This window comes from Trichophyton verrucosum (assembly GCF_000151505.1).
Source record: "Trichophyton verrucosum HKI 0517 chromosome Unknown contig00812_1.f1.exp, whole genome shotgun sequence".
NCBI classification, from domain to species: Eukaryota; Fungi; Ascomycota; class Eurotiomycetes; order Onygenales; family Arthrodermataceae; genus Trichophyton; species Trichophyton verrucosum.
The window spans coordinates 1-20,134 of NW_003315247.1; the positions used below are offsets into that span (position 1 = coordinate 1).

The following is a 20,134-nucleotide window of genomic DNA, read 5'->3' on the forward strand; positions in this document are numbered from 1 at the left end:
AAAAAAAAGACCAGGCCGGCGCTGTGGCACTAAGCGCCTTCGCTTCTCCCTGGCGCGGGCGGCCGTCTCTGCCATCCAACCCAGCCCCCTTGATGCGTCCTGCTGCACCTTGCAAGCTGCGCACTTTTCGCTCCCCTCCATCCCACCAGCCCGTCTGCTGTGAGTGGCAATAACTAACGAGCCCGAAAGGCCCTCAGGAAGAGCAGTTCCTATCCAGCATCGACCCCAATACACGTTCTGCGTGCGTTCTTTTTCATTTGGTGTCCACAGAAATATGTGTCATGGAAACCCGGCAAGGCCCAGCAGGGCGAAAACGATAACTAGCTAGTTAGCTAGCTAGTTGAGAATGAGAGGTAAAAAAAACTGGAGAGACACGCGTGTAGGTTCGAGCCAGCAGAGATTTTTCGTTTCCGCTCCCTCGTTGCGCTGCGAGTTCAGTGTTGATCGTGTTGGTTCCATATCAACGTCATCCCGGGCCACCACCGCCTTGACTCAGGACGCTTTCTTTGGTTCCGTGGTAGCTAGAGTGTGTCTGTACGGAGTATACTTGGAAATATATATATATATACACGCTTATACCCTCCCGCCATCCGTCTTCTGTCCGGTTCTCTGTCGTCACTAAATCGCATTTATCTTTCTGCGTGACGTTGCGGTTGTTTGCCGGCAGTTTGACTCTCCTGTCCATTGCCCCCGGCTAGTTATCTCATAGTTATCAACATCCGTCACTCTGGCTGGCTTCTTTTCTTCCGATATAAAGCCACCGAGGCAATCGCTGCTGACAGTCTTCCTGACGTAAAAGCGTTTTGTGTTTTTCTGTCAGTGTCGGCAGCCATTCTTTTCTCCCTGCCATCTACAAGCTAGTTACAGCTGAGAAGCTCTTCCATATATCAACACTACTACTACTACTACTACTACTACTGGAATTTCACCATGGCTAAACGCTCTATCTTCGTGGCTACGCATCCCCGAGCATGCTCTACGGCCTTTGAAAGAGTAAATACTGCCGTCCCCCTTCCCTGAACGTGGTTTAACCTCTCGTCCAGGTCTTCATGACCCGCCATGACACTCTAAAGTGCATCCACGAACCGCTCGGCGATGCCTTCTATTACGGCCCTGAGAGACTGAGCAAAAGATACGAGGATGATGAGGAAGCCAGAATCCAGACGGGCTTCCACGAGTCAACCTACAAAACGATCTTCGACCGCTTTGACAGAGAAGCATCAGAGGTGTGACCCTTTTTTCCCCTGCCAATTGAGAAAAGCAAACACCGTCGCGGCCGTCACTCTCTTGCTCTTCCATGCGTTCTGATGTTTCTCTCCTCATTCCTACTTTTCTCCTCCTGATGCTGCTGTTACTTTCCAAATTATATGGAAACCCCCTTATGCCTTGAAATGGATATCTAGAGGACGCTCAATGCCCCCATGTCAGGATATGTGTTCATATTGTGTTCTTCACCGATCCGTATGATGCCCATTTTCCTTTCATCGATTGCTACATCCGAGAGTAGCGCACTCGAGCAAATTTGACACTGCTGTTCCTGTCTATCTCTTTTGCTTTTTGCAATGTTCCCATTCTACGGCGGTCACTCATTGGCTTCGTCAAACACGCAGCGCAAAATGCTCACCGTTACATCTAGGGGAAACGACTCTTCATCAAGGACATGGCATACTACATCATGCCGCCCGATGCGCAGCCAGCAACCAGAGTAGCCTCACTTCAGATACCCAAACGTGGAATCGGCACCAACATGGACACCAACGGGGCCTCTTCTAACGGTGTGGCCAGAGCCCAGGATTCTGAAACGCCACACCGTACCAACGGGAGCATCTCAGCGCCAGAAACAAACCCGGAGGCTGATAATCCGACGGTTATCCCGCAAGAGCTGCTCTCGAAGTTCCATTTCGCCTTCTTGATTCGTGATCCGCACTATAGTATCCCATCGTACTACCGCTGCACCATCCCGCCTCTAGACGATGTCACAGGATTCTATGAGTTCTATGAAAACGAATCTGGATATGACGAACTGCGCCGGTTCTTCGACTATCTCCGCAAAATCCAATTTGTTGGGCCATCCCACGCGAGTACAGTCCATACTGGAAATGCAAATGCAACCCTGAATGGAACCGTCAATGGAACCACAAATGGAACCACAAATGGAATTCATAGTGAGCCAGAGAAGGTCGAAATATGCGTGGTCGACGCAGATGATCTTCTGGACAACCCTGCAGCTGTGATCGAACGCTTCTGCAAGAGTGTTGGGGAAGAATACACCCCTGAGATGCTCCAGTGGTCCTCAGAGAAAGACCAGAAAGTGGCTCATGACGCTTTCGCCAAATGGCATGGCTTCCACGATGATGCACTAGGTTCCAAAAGCCTACGTCCAAGAGCCCACGTAAGTCTTCCCTGGGAAACACTTAATAATCCCTCTGTGTAGCCCTGGCACCCAGGGTGTTGCTATTTTTGGAACCTGTACAGCTGACACTTACTCTTCCGTCGCCAATAAGAAGAAAGCAGCCAAAACCGAAGAAGAGTTCGACGCTGAGTGGAAGGAGAAGTACGGTGAGAAAGGAGCAAAGATCATTCGCTCTGCCGTTGACCGAAACATGGCGGATTACCGCTATTTGAAGAAATTTGCCATGAAGATATAGCTCGATTATTCTCCATCTCATTCGAACCCTACATGTTACTCTGGAAAGTATTGGGAGAAAAATAGCTATGCTAAGCATCTGTGCCAAACGATTCAACCCGCATGGTGATGTCTTAGTTCGGATGATATTATTACCAGGGCTCCTCTGTTACTTTCATTCTTCCTTTTCGGTCCTACCGGCCTGTTGTCCTCTCACAATGTCTAGGATAGCTAGACTTATCTCGGTTATCCAGCGCCCCATTTACGTAGGCTAGGGTTTGATATGACGAGTTCGGGAGTGGCATTTTAGGCATAGTGTGGTACGGAATGCTGCATCGTGGTGCTTTGTTGCTATGCTGGAATATGCCCCTTTCTTTACCTAAGAGTCAAAAGACAAACAAAGTGAAGGAATTCATGCAATCATAGCAACGTTAGAGCGTAAGTAGTATAACGTACTGCTTCTCATACTCGTAAGCAAGGCATCAAACCGAAGACGATATATATCGAGAGGTGACATCAAGCTAAAACTGCATGTAGAGCAAGTTCTTCCAACGAAATAGATAAATAATAGAATAGAAGAATAGAACTATGATAATCAATGCAGGAAAAGAAAGACCACCAGCTCCCAAAGAAAAATAGAACTCATAAATTCTGAAAGGATAAATAGTCGGTGCGATCTAACAGGAAATAGGTTGAGTATGTGGGTAGAATAATGGATGGAATAAGATCGACCGGGCCCTGCTCCGTTGAAACAAGCTCAACAAGACCATCAAGGCGGGCCGGAAATAGTACAGGGTGAAGAAGGTAGAGATATGTGTACAGCCCTCATTAAGGCCCAGGGAGGAAATAATAGTCGTGACGTAGAGAGAAATATCACACGGCACTGTAACCACCTCGGGTGCCGCCCCCTTGAAGGGTGTTAACTACCCGTCGAGCCCAATCCCTGAGGATATAGGGAATATCGCGGATCGTGTCACTGTGAGGAAGCAAGTCCCACCCGCGAGCTCCATACCGGCTGTAATTGAGCCACGAGCCGAATATCAGATAAGCCGAAGTGCACAGGAACAGGCTGTGAATGGCATCAAACGTTAGTCACTCTCTCTGACAACCAGGGTAAAGAAACGAGAACAACATACAGAACAATAACCCAGGTGAAGAATCCCCAGTGGCCGGATGGTGCGCTACCGCCGTCTTCAACGTTCTCGCAAGCGTATTTCGTCTTCCACTCCAGATCTAAGGTGCCTTCCTCCTCGTTATAGCTTTTAAAAATAAGGCTCTTCTTATTTTCTTCGCCATCTCTCTTGGATTTGCCCTCCTTGTCCTTATTATCTTTTTTATCATCGTCTTTCTTTTCACCATCTTTTTTCTTATCCCCGTCCGGCTTGGAGCTTTCCAAACCTTCCAGCCCAGTTCGTTCCCGGTCACACAACAAGGTAATCACTGCCTTTTGTCTCTTTAACAAGTTGCCAAATTTATGTTTTCCGCCGTGGAGTTCCATCTTCAGGCCTTCTGTCTTCGGATCCTCTTTCTTAAGCCGTGTGAATATAGGATCAAGTGTCCTGCCGCTGTTCAAAACGAAATTGCCAGCGATATCAATCACGTCCATGGTTCGTTCTATTCCATTTATATCCGTTGCATTCCTGACAGCGCAGACTACAGTAAGAAGAACCGAGGGTTAGCGCTATACCAAACTAGCCACGGAAAACACACAAGAGGTAGACGCACCAAAAGCACCCTTTTTACACAAAGTCTTGGTTAACGGCTTGCATATGTCAAGTGTGTACGTTGTATTGTAGCCTTCATGGCTGCTGGCGGTCTCCGAGATCGAGTGAGCACCTCCAAGCTTGCCAAAATTCCACATTACTCCATCGACCTTAATATTAGAACAGTCTAGCTCGGCAGACGCTAATGAAGAAAAGATCGCAAATAAGGATAGAATCGACAGCCCCTTGTATCTCGCCATCATCGCCGCAGCCTCCGTCGTCGTCGTAGCAGGCTACAGCCCACGCTCGGCTTTAATTCAGGACGTCACGCGGGTTGGTTGTCCCAACAGTTCCAGGTTTGAGACCAGGGTCAAAAGAGCGAGAGAGAAAAGACGGATAGATAGATCAAAAGAGAAGCTCTAGGGAAGACTTGAGAGCGGCTTCGTCGTGGAAATGTGCAGTTTCTCTACCAATGTGGATGCAAAAGCTGTAAACTGCTTGCAAGCTGGACTTTCGCAGCGTTGCATCATAACTAAACATTCCCCTTCAGGTCGTGTCACGTGATACTGCTATTGGGATCTGGCAGCGGAGAGAAGAAGCAGCTACAGAAAGCTAGCATGTATAATATAAAGAGGAAGGTGTATTATATTGGGCAGATAGGCATGTAAAAAGGCTTCGATCATTTGTTTTCTTGATATCCGGTATTTCTGTCAACTCTACCTGCAAACCGCCTGTGTATCCATAGAAATTTCCGTGGGTACTCGCTAAACACATCATCGTTAATTGCGTTATTCCCTAGACATACCCAGGCTTCTCTTGGGTGTAGTTTATGCTTGTGCTGATAGTTATTTGCATGAGGCTCGTTGTTTGTTAAAGTAAATATCAAAATTCGCATCGGTTGTGCCTCCATTTGATAAATCTCCAACAACATCAACACCTTCCACACTGTATAATTAATATAACTCCCAACAACACCCAGCCAACAGGCTATAGATATACCAGATATTGACCGGAGACCTTTCTAATTATACGAACTCCAGAAGTCAGGATGTTTCAACGTCGGATGGTAAGTATATACCCCCGACGCGCCCTCCATATTGGCTTCTGCTGACAGACATGTTAGCTCTCGAAGGACGATGAAGCCACCAGTAGCGAAGAGACTGAGGTCCGCCGTGAAGATCAAGAAAAGATAAATCGTTTCAGTCGATTACATCAAAGAGAGGCCGTGTTGGAAGCACAGCTCAAGGCAAAATTGGTACGTATTCTGGCACCGAGGAAGATACTACGGTGTTAAGAACGAATACGGCACGCTTGTGTCTCAAGCCTTGATATCTCTACAGCTGGTTCTTCAGATTTATGCTACAACGAGCTCTTTATCGATTTAAACCCAGCGCTACATATTATGATGGACTTTATGACGAATGAGGGGCTAACAAACACTACAGAAAGACAAGGAAGATCTTGAGGAAGTTTCCGCTGAACTTGACCTCGCCGACGAGGATGTTCCAGTCCCGTAAGTAATACCTGAGTCTGAATATTGATTGAATGTGCAAAAATTTTTATTATGAGCCGTACTGATTTGGAGTAGGTACAAAATTGGTGACTCTTTCATGTCACTCCCCCTATCGGAGGCACAAGAAATGCTAGCTGCTTCGACTGAGAAAATCGACAACGAAGTCTCTGACCTAGAGGAGAAGTTGGGAGCACTAAAGGAGGAAGCACAGCAATTGAAAATTGCTCTCTATGCACGATTCGGAAAAAGTATTAACTTGGAGACTTGAAAGAAAAAAAATGAGTGGTGTTATATAGATCCATAGCACAGCATAGGCATTGCTTCAATTGAACAAAGTACACTGGACAACGACCGCTGAATAGAAGCGAAAACATGATCATTGAGATCTTCTTATTATTAAAAAAGAATATTCTAGTAAACAAAGTCCAGTTGTAAATGGGTATCATATGTACATTCGTTATTTCATGTCACCCCATCTTCTCTGTGCCTTTTCGTATCCCATGGCATAAGTAAAAGGTAGCGACAGTGGTGGCATTGTTCTCAGCATTGATGCTAAATGCCCAAGCCATGGCTGGATTGCTGTGGCGCAAGAGATGAAGAATCGATGCTATTTCTTGGTTGAGTGGCGGTTTTCGGAACGCTCCATTCTCATATAATATTCGCAATTGTCATCTTAGAGATGTTGCTCTTTTGACATGGGCTGGTGGCCGTCTCGGGAGAGCGGCAAGAGGCGTTAACGCCATTAGGGACTGGGCGATCAAGACGTGGATTGTCTAGACCGTTAGGAGAAATAGCATTGTTCTGCTGTTGCTGCTCAGCTAACAAGCGCTGCGTTACCATTTCAACCCAGCCCCATCCTTCCCAATCTTGTGCTTGGTCATCAGTTTCGGCACCGTCTGCTCGAGCGGTGTCCGCAGACTCCGTCTTCAATGGTGGGCTCGATGTGACTAGCGTGCTAGATGGTGGCTTGGCCCCTATATCTAAGGACGGGTTGGAGCAGGTTGACCTCCAAACCCACGAGGTATCCATAGAACTTTGCAGATCGCCCGACACGTAGGCCATAAGTTCCTCATCATCCACAAAGTTAAAGGAGCCTTCTTTCTGCTGCTTTTCAAGTAGAAACTTCAAGAAGAAGGTGATGTACCGGCCCGAAGCAATGTTCACTGCTCTGGCATCTCCGATTGCAGAACAGGCTTGTATGCATACTAGTGCAGCAGCATAATCGGCTCTGCATAACAATAGCAGAATGCACCGCCAAATATGCTTGCAAATCACGGAAGTGGCGGCTGCAGCTAATAGATAGCGCCAGTCATCGCCGTTGACTTTCGAGGGAGCTCCAGGTTCTCCAGAGGTTGGCGAGCGCATGCATCTGGTCAAAATCCCAGTAGTATCGCGAGCAACTGCCAAACAATGATCCATGGCGATATTCCGGATCTCCGGTGGACATCCGGGAGAGAGGTTATGGCGGTGTAGAACTAACCTGGTGTTCTGGAGAATAATAACAGGGGAAAGCGATCGTGGATCCAAGTATTGATTTGACTGCATGTGATAATCCGCCGGGAAGCTGTTTAAACAAGCCCGGAAATGCCGATCAAATAGCTCCAGGGTATCACTCGATATAACCAAACTTTTGAGAGCTTTCGTAAGTTGCGAAACGCAGCGCATTATGTGGACTATAACGAGTAAGGGATTTGATTTCTGATCTGGGGCCGGAGTCCCTTCTTGGATAAGTTGCTCTTCGATTGAGGATGGAAGTGAAATATCACAGTCCTCGTCAATAATTGCGAGTGGGCGGCCAAGTTCCAAAGCGCTCAATCTATTAACCGCTTGTTAGCAACGTTATCCAAGGAGAAGACAAGATAACATAGAAGTTGTGCGTGAACTAACCTCTCCCACGAGTAAATGGACCACCATACGCGTTTCCGCATTTCACCATCCATCGGCTCCCATGGGCCTGACTCCATGTGGAAACCAAGGTCCTGAGCAATCCGTACTGCCGCACCAAGCCATACCCAGCTGACAGAGTTGATGTTTAGTTCAGACAAGTAGATGCTCACCAGCATTGCGCCGCGAGCTTGCTCAATCGAGAACGTATTTTGCCAAAGGTCGATCAAGCCCATACTGGTTTTGATATATTCCTTACCTTTGGCAATTAAGTCTCGATCAAGGGAATGCAGAGACCCACAGCCCAACAGGGCAAAAAAGACAGCAGCCCAACCCCTCGAGACACCTTGTAGGGTCCCTGTCTGATGGACTCTCTCGTAAACATGTAAAATGGTAGGCCAGTGGAGAACTGGATACAGACAATGGACACAAGAGAAATAATGTCGCATCAAAACATGTGCGATATTTGTTGGCGGAAGCGGGGGTACATCTGCATCCAGAACAGGCTGCGGTCGAAGAAAATACGGGGTTTGCGGGAAATGAAGAAGGCCGTCTCCATAGACTCGCATTTTCGAGCATACACGAGAGAAGTCATAATTAACGTTTGGGGTGTGAAGGCGAGCAGGTTGAGAGCCTATCTCTGGAATTGCCGGCATATCTTCGTTCATATCGGAATCGGATCCCATGAGACTGGCAGCTTTTGGTGCACCAGAGCGCAACTGTTGCAGTTGAAGCTTCGCATGGGCGAGCTGCCTCTCAAGATCTTGAACTTGCCTTGGATTATGTTAGAGAAACAAAAGAACGAAGATCGAGCGTAGCAGTTATAATGGTGACCAACTTGATAGATGACATGCGTCGGTTCGTCTCCTTTGTAAAAAGACATCTGACATTGCGGTTGGAACACTCCGTACAACTCGACGAGTCTGAAGCATCGCACTGTTAAGTTAAGATTATCAGCATATGCTCAGCCAGCTGTACGAGTAACAAAGGTCGGGTACACATACCTTTACTTTCCTTTCGCGACACGCATCACAACTAGGATCCTTCCGTCGCTGTCTATATGCGCGCTTGTGCGATTGCTGAGGAACGGCAGGAGAAATGTGGCTTGCAGAGCTGGAAGCATCCGAAATCGAGCCATTATGGAGGGGGCTAAGCAACAAGCCGGGTCTCTCTCCATGTTGCATCTGCGAGTAATCATATTGTGGATGATACGCATTGCCCATAGACATGTGCTGGTTATGCGGAGCTGAAGTGTAGAGAAGGTTGGATATCTTGAGTCCATTGCCTGGCGGACCGCGGTGAGGTGCAGAGCCACAGCCAGGCTCTGACGGTGGTCGCGGAGCAGTCGTTGATGTAGAGCTGATAGACGAGACAGGTGACGAAGCATAATAGCCACTCTGCTGACTCCTAGGAGGCGGGGGAGGGTATTGTTGTCTCTGCATTCTGAAAAAGGCTTTCTCTCAGGCTTGAATGCAGGAATCACAAGTGTCAGCTGAATGTTGGGCTCTGGACGTGTGAGCGAGAGCCTTGTCGCATTCCGTCTATTCTGGCCAAAATCTCATTCACAAGCCTCGAATGGTGACAGCCATCCGCATCCAGATTATTCTTCTATTGATGTAACTGGAAATGTATGCCTGTTCTGGACGAGTAGTTCGTGATGTTCCAATGGGTGTTTGTTCCGGGGCGGGAAAAAAAAAGGCAGACAAGGTACAAGGAGCGGCTTTATTGCCGACCAGGAATATGAGCCTAGCTATATATAATGGCCGAGCTGGAGTCAATTCGCGGGGTTCAAAGGCCTCTTCATAGTTAAGTATCGGATGATGTTTCCAGCTTGTTGCCAATGCTACCCCCACAGGAAGAAATCTTCCGACAAGCTGGAAAGGAGTGCCGAGGATGAGAAATAACTAAATGAGTAAATCGTAGATCTCACGAGATACCTGTCGTGTGTGGCTCGTGGATATGTATATTATTATTAAAGACCCCCCGTACCTGATCTTGAAACTCAAAGAAGGAACTTCGACCAGCAGTATAGAAGTTTTCTTTTCTTTTCTTTCTCGGGCCAAGGGAGCAAAAAGAGGATTCGACAGCTCCTGTTCCGTGTCTCACGGACAGGCGGTGGTGGGAACTTGCGAGAGAAGAACCCCGGAGCTGATAGTTATAGCGCCCAACAGTGGACTCGGGCCAGGGAGAAAAGGGAATGGAAAAAGGAAAAAGGAAAAAAGCTGGGGTTGAGAATCGAAGGCGGTTGGTGTCGATTAAAACCTGGGACACTCTGCTGTTACATACTCCGTTAATTCCTGCACATGCGGCTGTCAGTTCCACAGGCCGAAGGCAAAAGGAGGCGGACGGCTAGACTGCGAGGAATCCCAACTCTATTGTTTTTTTGCAAAGGCTGAAGGGGAGGAGCAGGAAAATGCGCTTTGAACCTCGTATTATCACCACCAGCTTGAAACCACTTCGCAGCTCCAGAGTGGCATTTTCTTGATAGGAGTCAGACCACGGGCTCCCAGTTCCTCGCTTGGGTTCTGCGCCTGGGCTCTCACTCACACACTAATAGTGGTGTCTCTACCAAGCGATAAGGATTCGTTAGTAAGAAGAATTGAATAATTTGCAGGGAGGAAAAGTGTAACTAAAAGTAAAAAAAAAAAGGACAACTTGCCGCAACCGCAGCGAGACCAGAGAGGGAGAGGAAGAGGGAGAGAGAGTGTGTGAGAGAGGTACTTGCATGTACGAGCCAGGATGCTCTTCGCTTGGGCCCGAGGTTCGATGTCACGGAAGCGTCCTGGTTCGCCCCTAAAAGTCCCGCCCGTCCTTCACTTCGCACATCCAGCCTGAGCCGAAATTAAGTAGAGCGCCCGCCAAGCTGAGCGTCACCCAAGGGGCAGCGCCGGGTTGGATTGGCCAGCTGCAAAGGTAGTTCCCGTTCTCCACGCTCTGTACGCTGGAGTTGCGACAGTGAAACCACATGGAAACACTGGGTGTGGTGTGCCCAACCGTTTTGTGCTTGTCGGAATTTTGGCCCTGCTGCTGCTGCTGCGCTGATGGAGGGTGTTCAGATCGTCCGGCCGTCAGCGCCATGCAGGAGGGATCATCCAGTAGCGAGCAGCGAGGAAGCTTCTGTCACCCCTCAAGTCTCAGTCCTCAACTGAGGAACCTTTGGAGCTCCTTCGCCGGCTGGGACACTGGTTATTGCCGAACGTACCGAACTTGACAGAAGGCCAACTCTCCGCGAAGCTAGCTCATCTCACACTAACTCTGGTAACTAGTTAGTTGGTTGCCGGTTCGTTAGCTGGCCAGGCTCTAAGAATAATATCTTGACCAATTTTTGAACGTCGTCTCTTGACCAGTGCGGGTTTCAGTTTTCGGTTTCCCTTTGCGAAGTCACGGAGCTTCTTCAGACATGGCTCTTCTCAAGCCCACCGAGCTGTCGTTTCCGCTGCCCAAGTCGCCACACGTCAACCTCCATATCCATCTTACGTGCCTCGCTACCTCGACTCTCGTCTTTCTGACGACAACCTCGATCGGCGACTCAAATGTTGCCCGGCCCATGGGCAGCTTCGTCTATGCCATGCCAGATGTATGAACCACTCTTTCTTTCCTCTTCCTTCCTGCTTTCTTTTTCATCCCGGGCCACGCCTTGCTTGTTTTGAAATTGCCATCCCCGTATCAATTATACGACATCCAATACCCAAGGTCAAATGAATGAGACAAAATCCCCTTCGTGTGACAAGGGGGAAAGGTAGGCAGCAAGGCTGTGGACGCCTCAATACCTTGCTACATTTCTCCCCGTTCTCCAATATCGAACAGGTACAAAAATTGGAAACTCTTGATTGTCTTGTCACCCTTCATTCCAGATGCCTTGCTCTCAATTATTGCCCAATTTCAAAATGTATCGTCCAAGCATACTATATAAAAAAGAAAAGAGAAAGAGAAAACTAACAAACTCCCCTCCCGATCTTCCGATCCCGTTCTGCTGTATCTGAACACACAGAACTCAAACGAAAAATCTACAATCTGCTCAACTCTCTATTCGTCACCAGCTAGTGTAGATTATGCAACACGCACGGCCCGGATTCTGGCTCGTCGGATGAAGATGCCCGTCTATGTTGGCTGCAGCGCTGGTTTTTCCGGGATGATGGTCGAGGAGGAGACTGAGGGGTTGACGAAGGTTGTCAATACTATCATGGCGGAGTGGGAAAAGCAACGACAGCCCTAAGGCGCAGGAGGATCCCTTTCAAGCAAACAAATATCATTCGCTTGGGCAGGATTAAACGAGTGTGATGTCCATTTCTTTCTTCTCCTGTTCCTCTTTTGTCCTTTATTTGTCACATATGATTCCTTTTTAATTTCATTTTTGCCTCAAGTTTCTCCAAGGCCCAGATCCGGTATTGCTTCTTATGGAAGAAAATTCTCTTTTGAAGCATGACGGTCTTTCTGTTTTCGTCATGAACTGGTTGGCCCATGCTGCTGTACTACACAGGATGAACCAGACATATCCTGCATCTCCGGGATATCACGGCCAGGAAGGTGAAAAAGCAAAACAAGCCAAGGAGCGGGAGGGAAGGGAGTGGGAAAAAATAAAAAAGAATTAGCTACCTTGATGAGATATTACCCTTCCAGATATCGTCCCCCTTGGGTACCAAGATTTGGACTGTGATAAAGGAGCTCCCATCGCCCTTTTGGGTAGGGTATATATGAATACGGAGTACTCCGTACAGAGTATGTATAAACGGAACATGCATGAAGGAACGGACAGCTAAGCCGATGTCGCCGACCTCAACGGCGAAGCCAAAAGAATACCACGCGGTGCTGCCGTCTAACCCTATTCTCGAGATGCGAGTATCAACTCAAGAAGGCTGTCTCAGAACATAATTATTGAAAAAAAATATGAACTGTCTCACCGCGATCAACAGGCCTCTTGGTACTCCGTACCGCGTGTAAAAAAAGGATTAAACACAACTAGGCAAAGAGCATACAGGCCGGGAACACAACGCTGGCGCTGATGCAGGTTGAGCCATGGCCACGGGCTCCGTGTTGTTGGGCGGGCATGCGGCTGTTTGTTTGTATGTAACAATATCCCACAGCGGAAATTCAGCCGTCCTTGCCCTTTGCGCGATCGGGTCCAGGAAACAAGGTGTCAAATGGCACGGTATGGGTTCAAGGTGATACTCAGGGTGCTCTTGCTACGGTGCCGGCGAGCAACTCCCAAATCAACAAATGACCCCTATACACCCCTTCGCCTCTATATAGCCATAGGCTGAGGCAATGCTTTTGCGTGATTCCGCTGGCAATGATACTCCCGGCGATAGGGAAAACATGCATGGATATCGCTCGTATATGTTGGTCTTCCATTCAACCGACAAACAGGTACCACATCTCGCCACGAGAGAGTATATATTGGTTACCCGCAGTAATATCCGTGTTAATTTGAGGCATGTCAGCGTTGAATGTCTAGGTAACTCCGTGTCTTTTTGCAGATCCTTCAAGAATGCCCAACATCCTAAAGAGGTTGTCCGTTGCTTTTTTCTTTCCCCCTCATTGTTCTGTGATACTTATATATTATTCGGTTCTGTGCACGATAGTCCAGTCTATTGGGCTGTTGTCTCAGAAGTGACTTATCGGGCGGATGCCTTCCGCGTTAGCTAACTAGTTAACTCATTATTTAATATTGCAAATTGTTAATCGTGCAATTTTGAGTCGAGTTCTGCGATTGAGGCTTTGATCGCCATTTTGGAGGATGCCGATAAAGCTGAAGAAAGGCTCCACGCTTGAAAAAAGGCTGTTAAAATAACGCATCTCGAATGGACAGGATGTACGGAGTACGTATACTGTGCAACAACGGACGTTAATAATATATGGGTGGGTCAACACGGAGAGAGCTAAATCAACCTTTTTGGGGAGGCTGGAAGGTTATCCAAGGGAGAAAAGACAAGTCGGGATCTGGGATCTGGGATTCTTAGTTACGGTTAGATGCCGAATGGTCTAACCATAGTTACGGGGTTCTGCAAAAAGCAAGCGCTGGGCACACGGAGTTCATCTTCAATGCTCCGTAAAACGATCCTCTGCTCCGGGAAGCCAGCAGGGCCATGTCTCGAGCAATGCTAGCAGCATATATATATATCATATATGGGCAAGGGTTAGGAGTTGCTTATGCGGGTTCTCGATAGTGCCCAACCACTATCTTATTAAATAATGAGGTGAGAACGAATTCACATGGGGAGGGGCTGCAGAGGAGACGGGGCCACGATATTAGTTATGTACCCGTATATGCATGGAAGGGCATGTGTACGAAATCCGAGTGTCGCCATCCTGGTGATGGTCCATCGTCTCATCGCTCGCAAATTGTAAACAGGGTACTCCGGAGAAGGGACATTGGTTCAACAAGGTTTCCATTTCTTACATACCATTTATTCCACAGGCCTCGTTCTTCTTCCAGAGTTGGTTCCTGGAAGCGTTTAGATTGGAATTTCGACGCCGGATATCTCGTTAGCTGAGCACGGGCCTCGAGGGCGGGAAGTCTTTTTCACGCCACTTCACACGACAATAGTAGAGGCAGCAAGCAAGGCCTTGACCAGTCCCTGGTTCAGCACAAGGGAGTTACACATGTGAGACGAGAGACTCTGGTTGTCCTTCGTATACGGAGTATGAGTCCGTCATCACCTGGTACATGGGCCGTCTCCTCGGATCTCCTTTTGCGACCGTTATTCACTAGCTAACTAGTTTTCCGCCAAGACTGGGCCTCACACTGCAGTTCTATGTGTACTTGATTGGAGAAAAGCTAAGTACCTGATGATGCTTTGTTTTCGATCCAATGTATTTTCCGAAGCGGGGAGGAGCATAGAAACGCTCACCCTCGTGTCGGAAATGTTGGCGAGGAATGGAAAATGCTTCTCGGAGCGTAACCGAAGATGCGCCAAGATGGGAGTGATGACTGTGGTGGCAACCAGGTCTGTCAAACCTTTCCCCAGGCCCCGGGGCAAAGTTTGTTGGATGGTGGATACTGGCTTCCCCTCCAGTCGCAGGGTGTATTAAAAATTTATCAAGAGATTCGTTTTTTTTTATTTGGAAGAGGTTGCATATTGACATCATGCACGTATCCAATATACGTAAGCATGTAATAGGGCAGCCGAGGAGCGAACATGGGTTTGGACCTTGCGATCGGTTAAAAAGGGGAATTTTCCATCATCGCCAATTTCCATTTTAGCCGGCTCTTCGATCTCGTTAAGCCCTTGTCGAGCAATCTTCCTTCTTCCCCTTCCATGGGCCACAAACTTTGAGTTGTGGAGGTGTGGAAAGCGTCAACTAACTCGGAATGGAGGACGGGCCGCATCCAATAGCAGCGTATGAGGCAGTTGACAAACGAATGCGGTTACCAGACTGATGTACCATACCGGCAATAAGGAGCCTCCAATTGGACGGGACAGCCGGCCAGACTCTAGCACGACTGATTTTCTTCACGGCTTGTTTCATCAGGCACGGAGCTTTGCCAGAATTTTTGCTAGCCTCTGTTTGTTCCGTGGAACCGTCAGAAGCGGCTTCGACGGAAGCATTCAAAAGGCAAGCAAAGTAGATAGCTAACTACTACTTAGTAAATAACATTTCAATCAGTTGACGCTATCTTCATGAAACGGTGCGATGTGATAACTAGTCCTCTAGTCTGTTGGTTAGCGAGCCCTGCTGCCGATCTTATTAATGGCTTTCAACCCACCACGGTGTTTAATTAGTGATTAAAACGGTGCTAGGACAGGAGAATGCCACTCTTGTTCGTCCTATCATCCGGGTATCTCTCCCCGAGTCGGTGATGCTCCTGGAAAGCTCGCGTTGCTGGAGTTGATGCGCGGGTTTGAAGTCTGAAGGTTGGAAGTCGAAGAGACAGAGTCGTAGGGGTGACGTCTGGTATTTCCCCTTTCGGCCGTCATGTGAGCGACTTCAGCTTCAGCCCGACGACGCCCATTATTTGATAACTAGCTAGCGTCGTGGATTTGACGCTTTTCTCTGTACCTTCAGCAGAACTTCTAGAATACGCTTTCGAAGGCTGAAGCTGATGGCAGAGCCCGTAGGGCCTTGATCCTGGATCTTGGCCCGGCTACTATCCGACTGAGCAGGGGACCAGGTGCGAATATTATTATCTTCCATCCGGCGTCCAAAAATCCCAGGCTCAGCTTGAACTCACGTCAAATCTGCATAACGGTGTCAGTAAGGAGATGCAGGTCGTCTGCTCCACTCTCACCAGCCACCAGCTAAAGCCCTCCGGCTTCGCAGAGCAGCCATCTGACTCACTCCTCGATGCGAATATACCCAACAGCTGTGGATGTTGTCTGCCCTTCAATCGCCCGGCGTAATTTCTTGGTTTGGAGGTGATATATGCAGTCGCCATTTTGCCAAACCATGTTTCTTCCCTTCACCCTCCATCGGCCGATAGAACTCCTTCCGCCCTCAATATTCTCATTACCCACACTCTGGATTCCTCCTACCAACGTCTGCCAAAAGGCCAGTAGGATCGTTTGGCCTGAATGGCTGTCAACGTAACATGAATCGATTGCAATAAGTGGACTTGCTGATAGCAAGTACCTCCCAAGGCCACTGCTCACCTCAAGAGACGAGGCAAACATGGGAGTCCACCCGGCCCCTTTGGGGAGGATCCGGATCTACGAGATCTCCTCTCCTTTTAGCCAGTGTTTTGAAATGAAGAATAAGGGGATATGATCTTGATTCACCGCCCTGAGCAATTGATCGTATGACACCTATGTTATATTTAGTCTGTCCTTCTATCTTCTTGGAACTCTGGGTCACATTGAGCCAAGAGCAAAATATATGGACCGTGGATTTTAGGCGTGAAGTAGGGCTTCACGAGTTTACGAAGTTTCATGACTGTTTTCCCTGGAAATCCGTGGCTCCATTTGAGACCGGGTATCCTGCTCTGAACATCGGCACTGGTTGTGAGATGCCAACATTTGCCAATTTCTGCATCTGTGGCACTGTGGCACTGATCTACCCCTGTCTCTCGGTATCCCAATCTGTGCTCTCAGCGAGCAGCTAGGGGCATATTTTTTAAAGCGGAATTTTGAGAATCTGGTTTCCGACACATACTTCCAACCAGTGTGTGAAGAGACCATTTTCTTTCCCTTATTATTTACCGTAGCAAATGCAATATATCTATCCGAGCCAGGAGGTCTGCTTGTTGGAAGTTAGAATGGTCGCCTCGTGAGTGCTGGAGACAGTGTACTGTTAGCTATACTATATGATGATATACAAAGGAATAATTAACCAGCGTAACTATTTGGTCATACCAGGCGAGAGTAGCCCTTGGAAGGTTGCAGCGGGAATATTCACCATCAAACATGTAGCCAGTTCAATATTATACCAATCTACGGAAAACATACAACTCGCAAAAATATTGCATAGTTGATCAATAGAGAATCTACTCTAACATTTCATAAGTTGCACGTAAGTAGTAAGGTATGCAATCTATGTTGAAAATACCTCACAGTGAAAAGAATAGACGGTCAGGCTGACAGCACCCTATCCTGTACCTTTACATGTCGGGCTACAGCTGGTAGAACAGTGCAACAGTCGGCTCAAAGAAATTAACTTCATGTAGAGACCCTGGATATAAGTTCCGTAGAGGTTCAGCTTCGCAATGCGAGTCAAAAGGAGGTGACATATTGTAAGTTTTTCGGGATCATTCTGGGTATCAACCAGGAGGGTTCCGGATCAGAGACCTGTGAGGTTGATTATCATATTAGCACGCTGGTACAAACGAGGAGCCAGAATTGTCAAGGTAACTAGTTACCGTAGCTAACTAGCTACCTGAGTTTTATATAGCCAAAGCATTGTCGTAGTGCCGCCAATATCTGTAATCTTGACATCCGGTTATTGCTTGTCTTTGGGTAGTTGGCTGGAAAGCCGATATATCAAACCCCCAGCCTATAAACACCGCTACTAAAAAGTTTTTAACTAACTGTATAGTTAACTAACTAGCTAGTTGACTAACCAATTATAACTAGTTAACATTAGCGAGTTAATAATGGTATTGAATAAATTACTTCATTGGTTAGTTTATTATCAAATGGCCCAGCCAGTTAGTTACACCTCTAGCCAAGGGACATCGACTGGTGGGATGGTCAAACTCAAGGAATAGAACTGCCAGAATGGATAAGGAGAACCAAACAGAGCAGCAGCAGCAGCAGCAAAGAAGAGAAGACGAAGGAGAAGGGGAAGAAGAATGGAGTGGTGCCTTTGATCCGTTTGCTGACCCAGAGGAGCGGAGGGTTCTGTTTGCCTCTCTGGACTCCTTCAGGTAGGCATTCTTACTTGGAATTGACAGCCCGTGTATAATTGCTAATGCTACAGATAGACAATACCGCCGCTCTGCGCATCGAAACGTCACTCATAGACGGCGGCAGTCGTTCTACGCTCTACCCTCGCTGCACTGGAAAACCCTTGCCGCGCCACCCTTTAACCTGCTCGAGACATTCAACAAGGTGGACGACGCCATTGATGCCAATGCGGAGGTAGCTGAGGCCATTCTCGACTCTGCCCTGGAGGCATTTCAGCTTCCCCGGCACCCCCAGGCTGAGGACACCGCAAAGGAAGGTCATGGCAGAGATGTATCATGGCATGACACAGCTACTTCATCAGACGTGAGCAAGGCCAACTCTACAATCCGCCAGCTATACCGGGACTGGAGTGAGGGGGGTGCGGTAGAAAGAGAGACATGCTACGGCCCCGTCATGCGAGACTTGCAAGATGAGTTTGGAGAGATGCCTGCGCAGGGCACCAGGGTGTTGATTCCGGGGGCTGGGCTGGGTAGGCTGGTTTTTGACGTTGCGATGGCCGGTTTCGATGCAGAAGGGAATGAGATCTCGTACCATCAGCTGGTGACAAGTAGCTGGGTGCTTAACCGGACAAAACGCAAGGAAGAGTGCGCTATATACCCTTTTGTACTGCATTTTTCGAACCTGCGGACTCGTCAGCAACAGTTCAAGAAGGTCCTTGTACCGGATGTTCATCCTGGATCCGCAGTCAGAGGATACGAGGCTGACGCTGAAGGCAAGGAAGACAGCCGGAAGGAGACGAAGAAGATGACGGGATCGATGAGCATGACAGCTGCGGATTTTCTGTTACTGTACAATGAGGAGTCGAACAGAGAGGCCTTCCACGCCGTGGCTACGGTGTTTTTCATTGATACTGCGCCAAATCTGATACGGTACATCCAGACGGTGCACCACTGTCTACGGCCGGGAGGCATCTGGAGCAATGTTGGCCCGCTACTGTGGCATTTTGAGGATAGACCAGCTCCGTCTGCTACTGCTGCTGCTGCTGCTGCCGGTGGTGATGGCGGTAAGGTGACAGAGGATGCAGCTGCTTCTGCCCATGCCCCGGGTGACGATGATCTCGAGAAGGAGTATAGCCATGGTCACAGCCACAACCATAGCCATAGCCATAGCCATAGCCACCATGGCCGAGGGCACGGTCAGGGAGAGGGAATAGCAGACCCTGGAGTCGTAGAACTGTCGCAGGATGAAGTTCTGGCGCTGATAGAGAGGATGGGCTTTGCCGTCGAGAAGGTCGAGGAGGACATAGGGGGCTGCGGCTACATCCAGGACCCCGACAGCATGCTCTTCAACACCTACAAACCGGTGCATTGGGTTGTTAGAAAGAAATGACCAGCTTTGTCTCCTCGAAATCAACATCTTCAATGCCTTCTTCTTCGTCCTCCCTGCATCAATATAAAATCTATCTACTCCGTAGATCGACCGTCTTTTTTCTTTTCTCTTTATATAGGTATCGTGTGTTTATATGGAAATAGAAATACCAAAAATACCGTACATAAACAGCCAACCGGCCCGCGCAACTCCGTAATACCAATACGCAACACCCCCAAAAAGCCGCGATGCGCCAAAATCGACGTCGACTTCAGCTTCAACTTCGTCCCTTTTTAGACAGCGTTTTCACTCTCTCTTTCGGCTCTGCTGTCTCTTCCTGCTCGCTGCGGCTGTGTCTTCCTCCAAGATCCTTACGACGACGACGACGACGACGCCCGGCGCAGCTCACTGGCCGTTAGAGAACCCCACCACCAAGTCCTGCAGCGCAGCCTCGTTGCGCCCTCAGCCCCCCCGGTCAGAAGCGTTTGTTGCTTTGCTCTGCGTCGACTCGACCCTTTTTCCTCCCTCGTTCTCTTTGCTCTGCTCCCTCTCTCGCTTCTCTCAGCCTCGAACGGAATAAGAGAAAAGGAAAAAAAGTACCAGGGAGAAGAAGAACCCCCAGCCGTTGCTGTGCTTGCTGCCAATATACTCTCCTTGGGCGCTTCTTTTAGCCCTGTACACCCCGTATTACTCCCCTCCGCCCTCTCTCTTCCTCTATCTCTTCCTTTTATCCTCTTCCTCTCTTCTTCTTCTTCTTCTT

At 48.4% G+C, this 20,134-nt stretch overlaps 5 protein-coding genes across 5 annotated transcripts; 3 read left to right on the top strand and 2 right to left on the bottom strand.

The window, feature by feature from the left end:
* Positions 1 to 1,636: 1,636 nt before the first annotated feature.
* On the top strand, positions 1,637 to 2,648 carry TRV_06805 (uncharacterized protein; the record flags this gene model as incomplete). The annotated part of the gene is made up of 2 exons (XM_003019119.1): positions 1,637 to 2,392; positions 2,448 to 2,648. Coding segments are annotated over 2 exons (957 nt in total), but the record flags the coding sequence as incomplete, so codon positions are not given.
* Positions 2,649 to 3,707: 1,059 nt separating this feature from the next.
* Positions 3,708 to 4,589, bottom strand: TRV_06806 (autophagy protein Atg27, putative; the record flags this gene model as incomplete). The annotated part of the gene is made up of 2 exons (XM_003019120.1): positions 3,708 to 4,279; positions 4,352 to 4,589. 2 exons carry the CDS (start codon positions 4,587 to 4,589, stop codon positions 3,708 to 3,710), a joined length of 810 nt encoding a protein of 269 aa, XP_003019166.1.
* A 788-nt stretch (positions 4,590 to 5,377) lies between these two features.
* On the top strand, positions 5,378 to 6,110 carry TRV_06807 (uncharacterized protein; the record flags this gene model as incomplete). The annotated part of the gene is made up of 4 exons (XM_003019121.1): positions 5,378 to 5,395; positions 5,453 to 5,584; positions 5,775 to 5,842; positions 5,918 to 6,110. The coding sequence occupies 4 exons, from the start codon at positions 5,378 to 5,380 to the stop codon at positions 6,108 to 6,110; spliced, it is 411 nt and encodes a 136-aa protein (XP_003019167.1).
* A 380-nt stretch (positions 6,111 to 6,490) lies between these two features.
* TRV_06808 (fungal specific transcription factor, putative) lies at positions 6,491 to 8,445 on the bottom strand (the record flags this gene model as incomplete). Its single annotated transcript, XM_003019122.1, has 2 exons — positions 6,491 to 7,658; positions 7,730 to 8,445. 2 exons carry the CDS (start codon positions 8,443 to 8,445, stop codon positions 6,491 to 6,493), a joined length of 1,884 nt encoding a protein of 627 aa, XP_003019168.1.
* Positions 8,446 to 17,877: 9,432 nt separating this feature from the next.
* Positions 17,878 to 19,395, top strand: TRV_06809 (uncharacterized protein; the record flags this gene model as incomplete). Its single annotated transcript, XM_003019123.1, has 2 exons — positions 17,878 to 18,026; positions 18,123 to 19,395. 2 exons carry the CDS (start codon positions 17,878 to 17,880, stop codon positions 19,393 to 19,395), a joined length of 1,422 nt encoding a protein of 473 aa, XP_003019169.1.
* Positions 19,396 to 20,134: the final 739 nt, after the last annotated feature.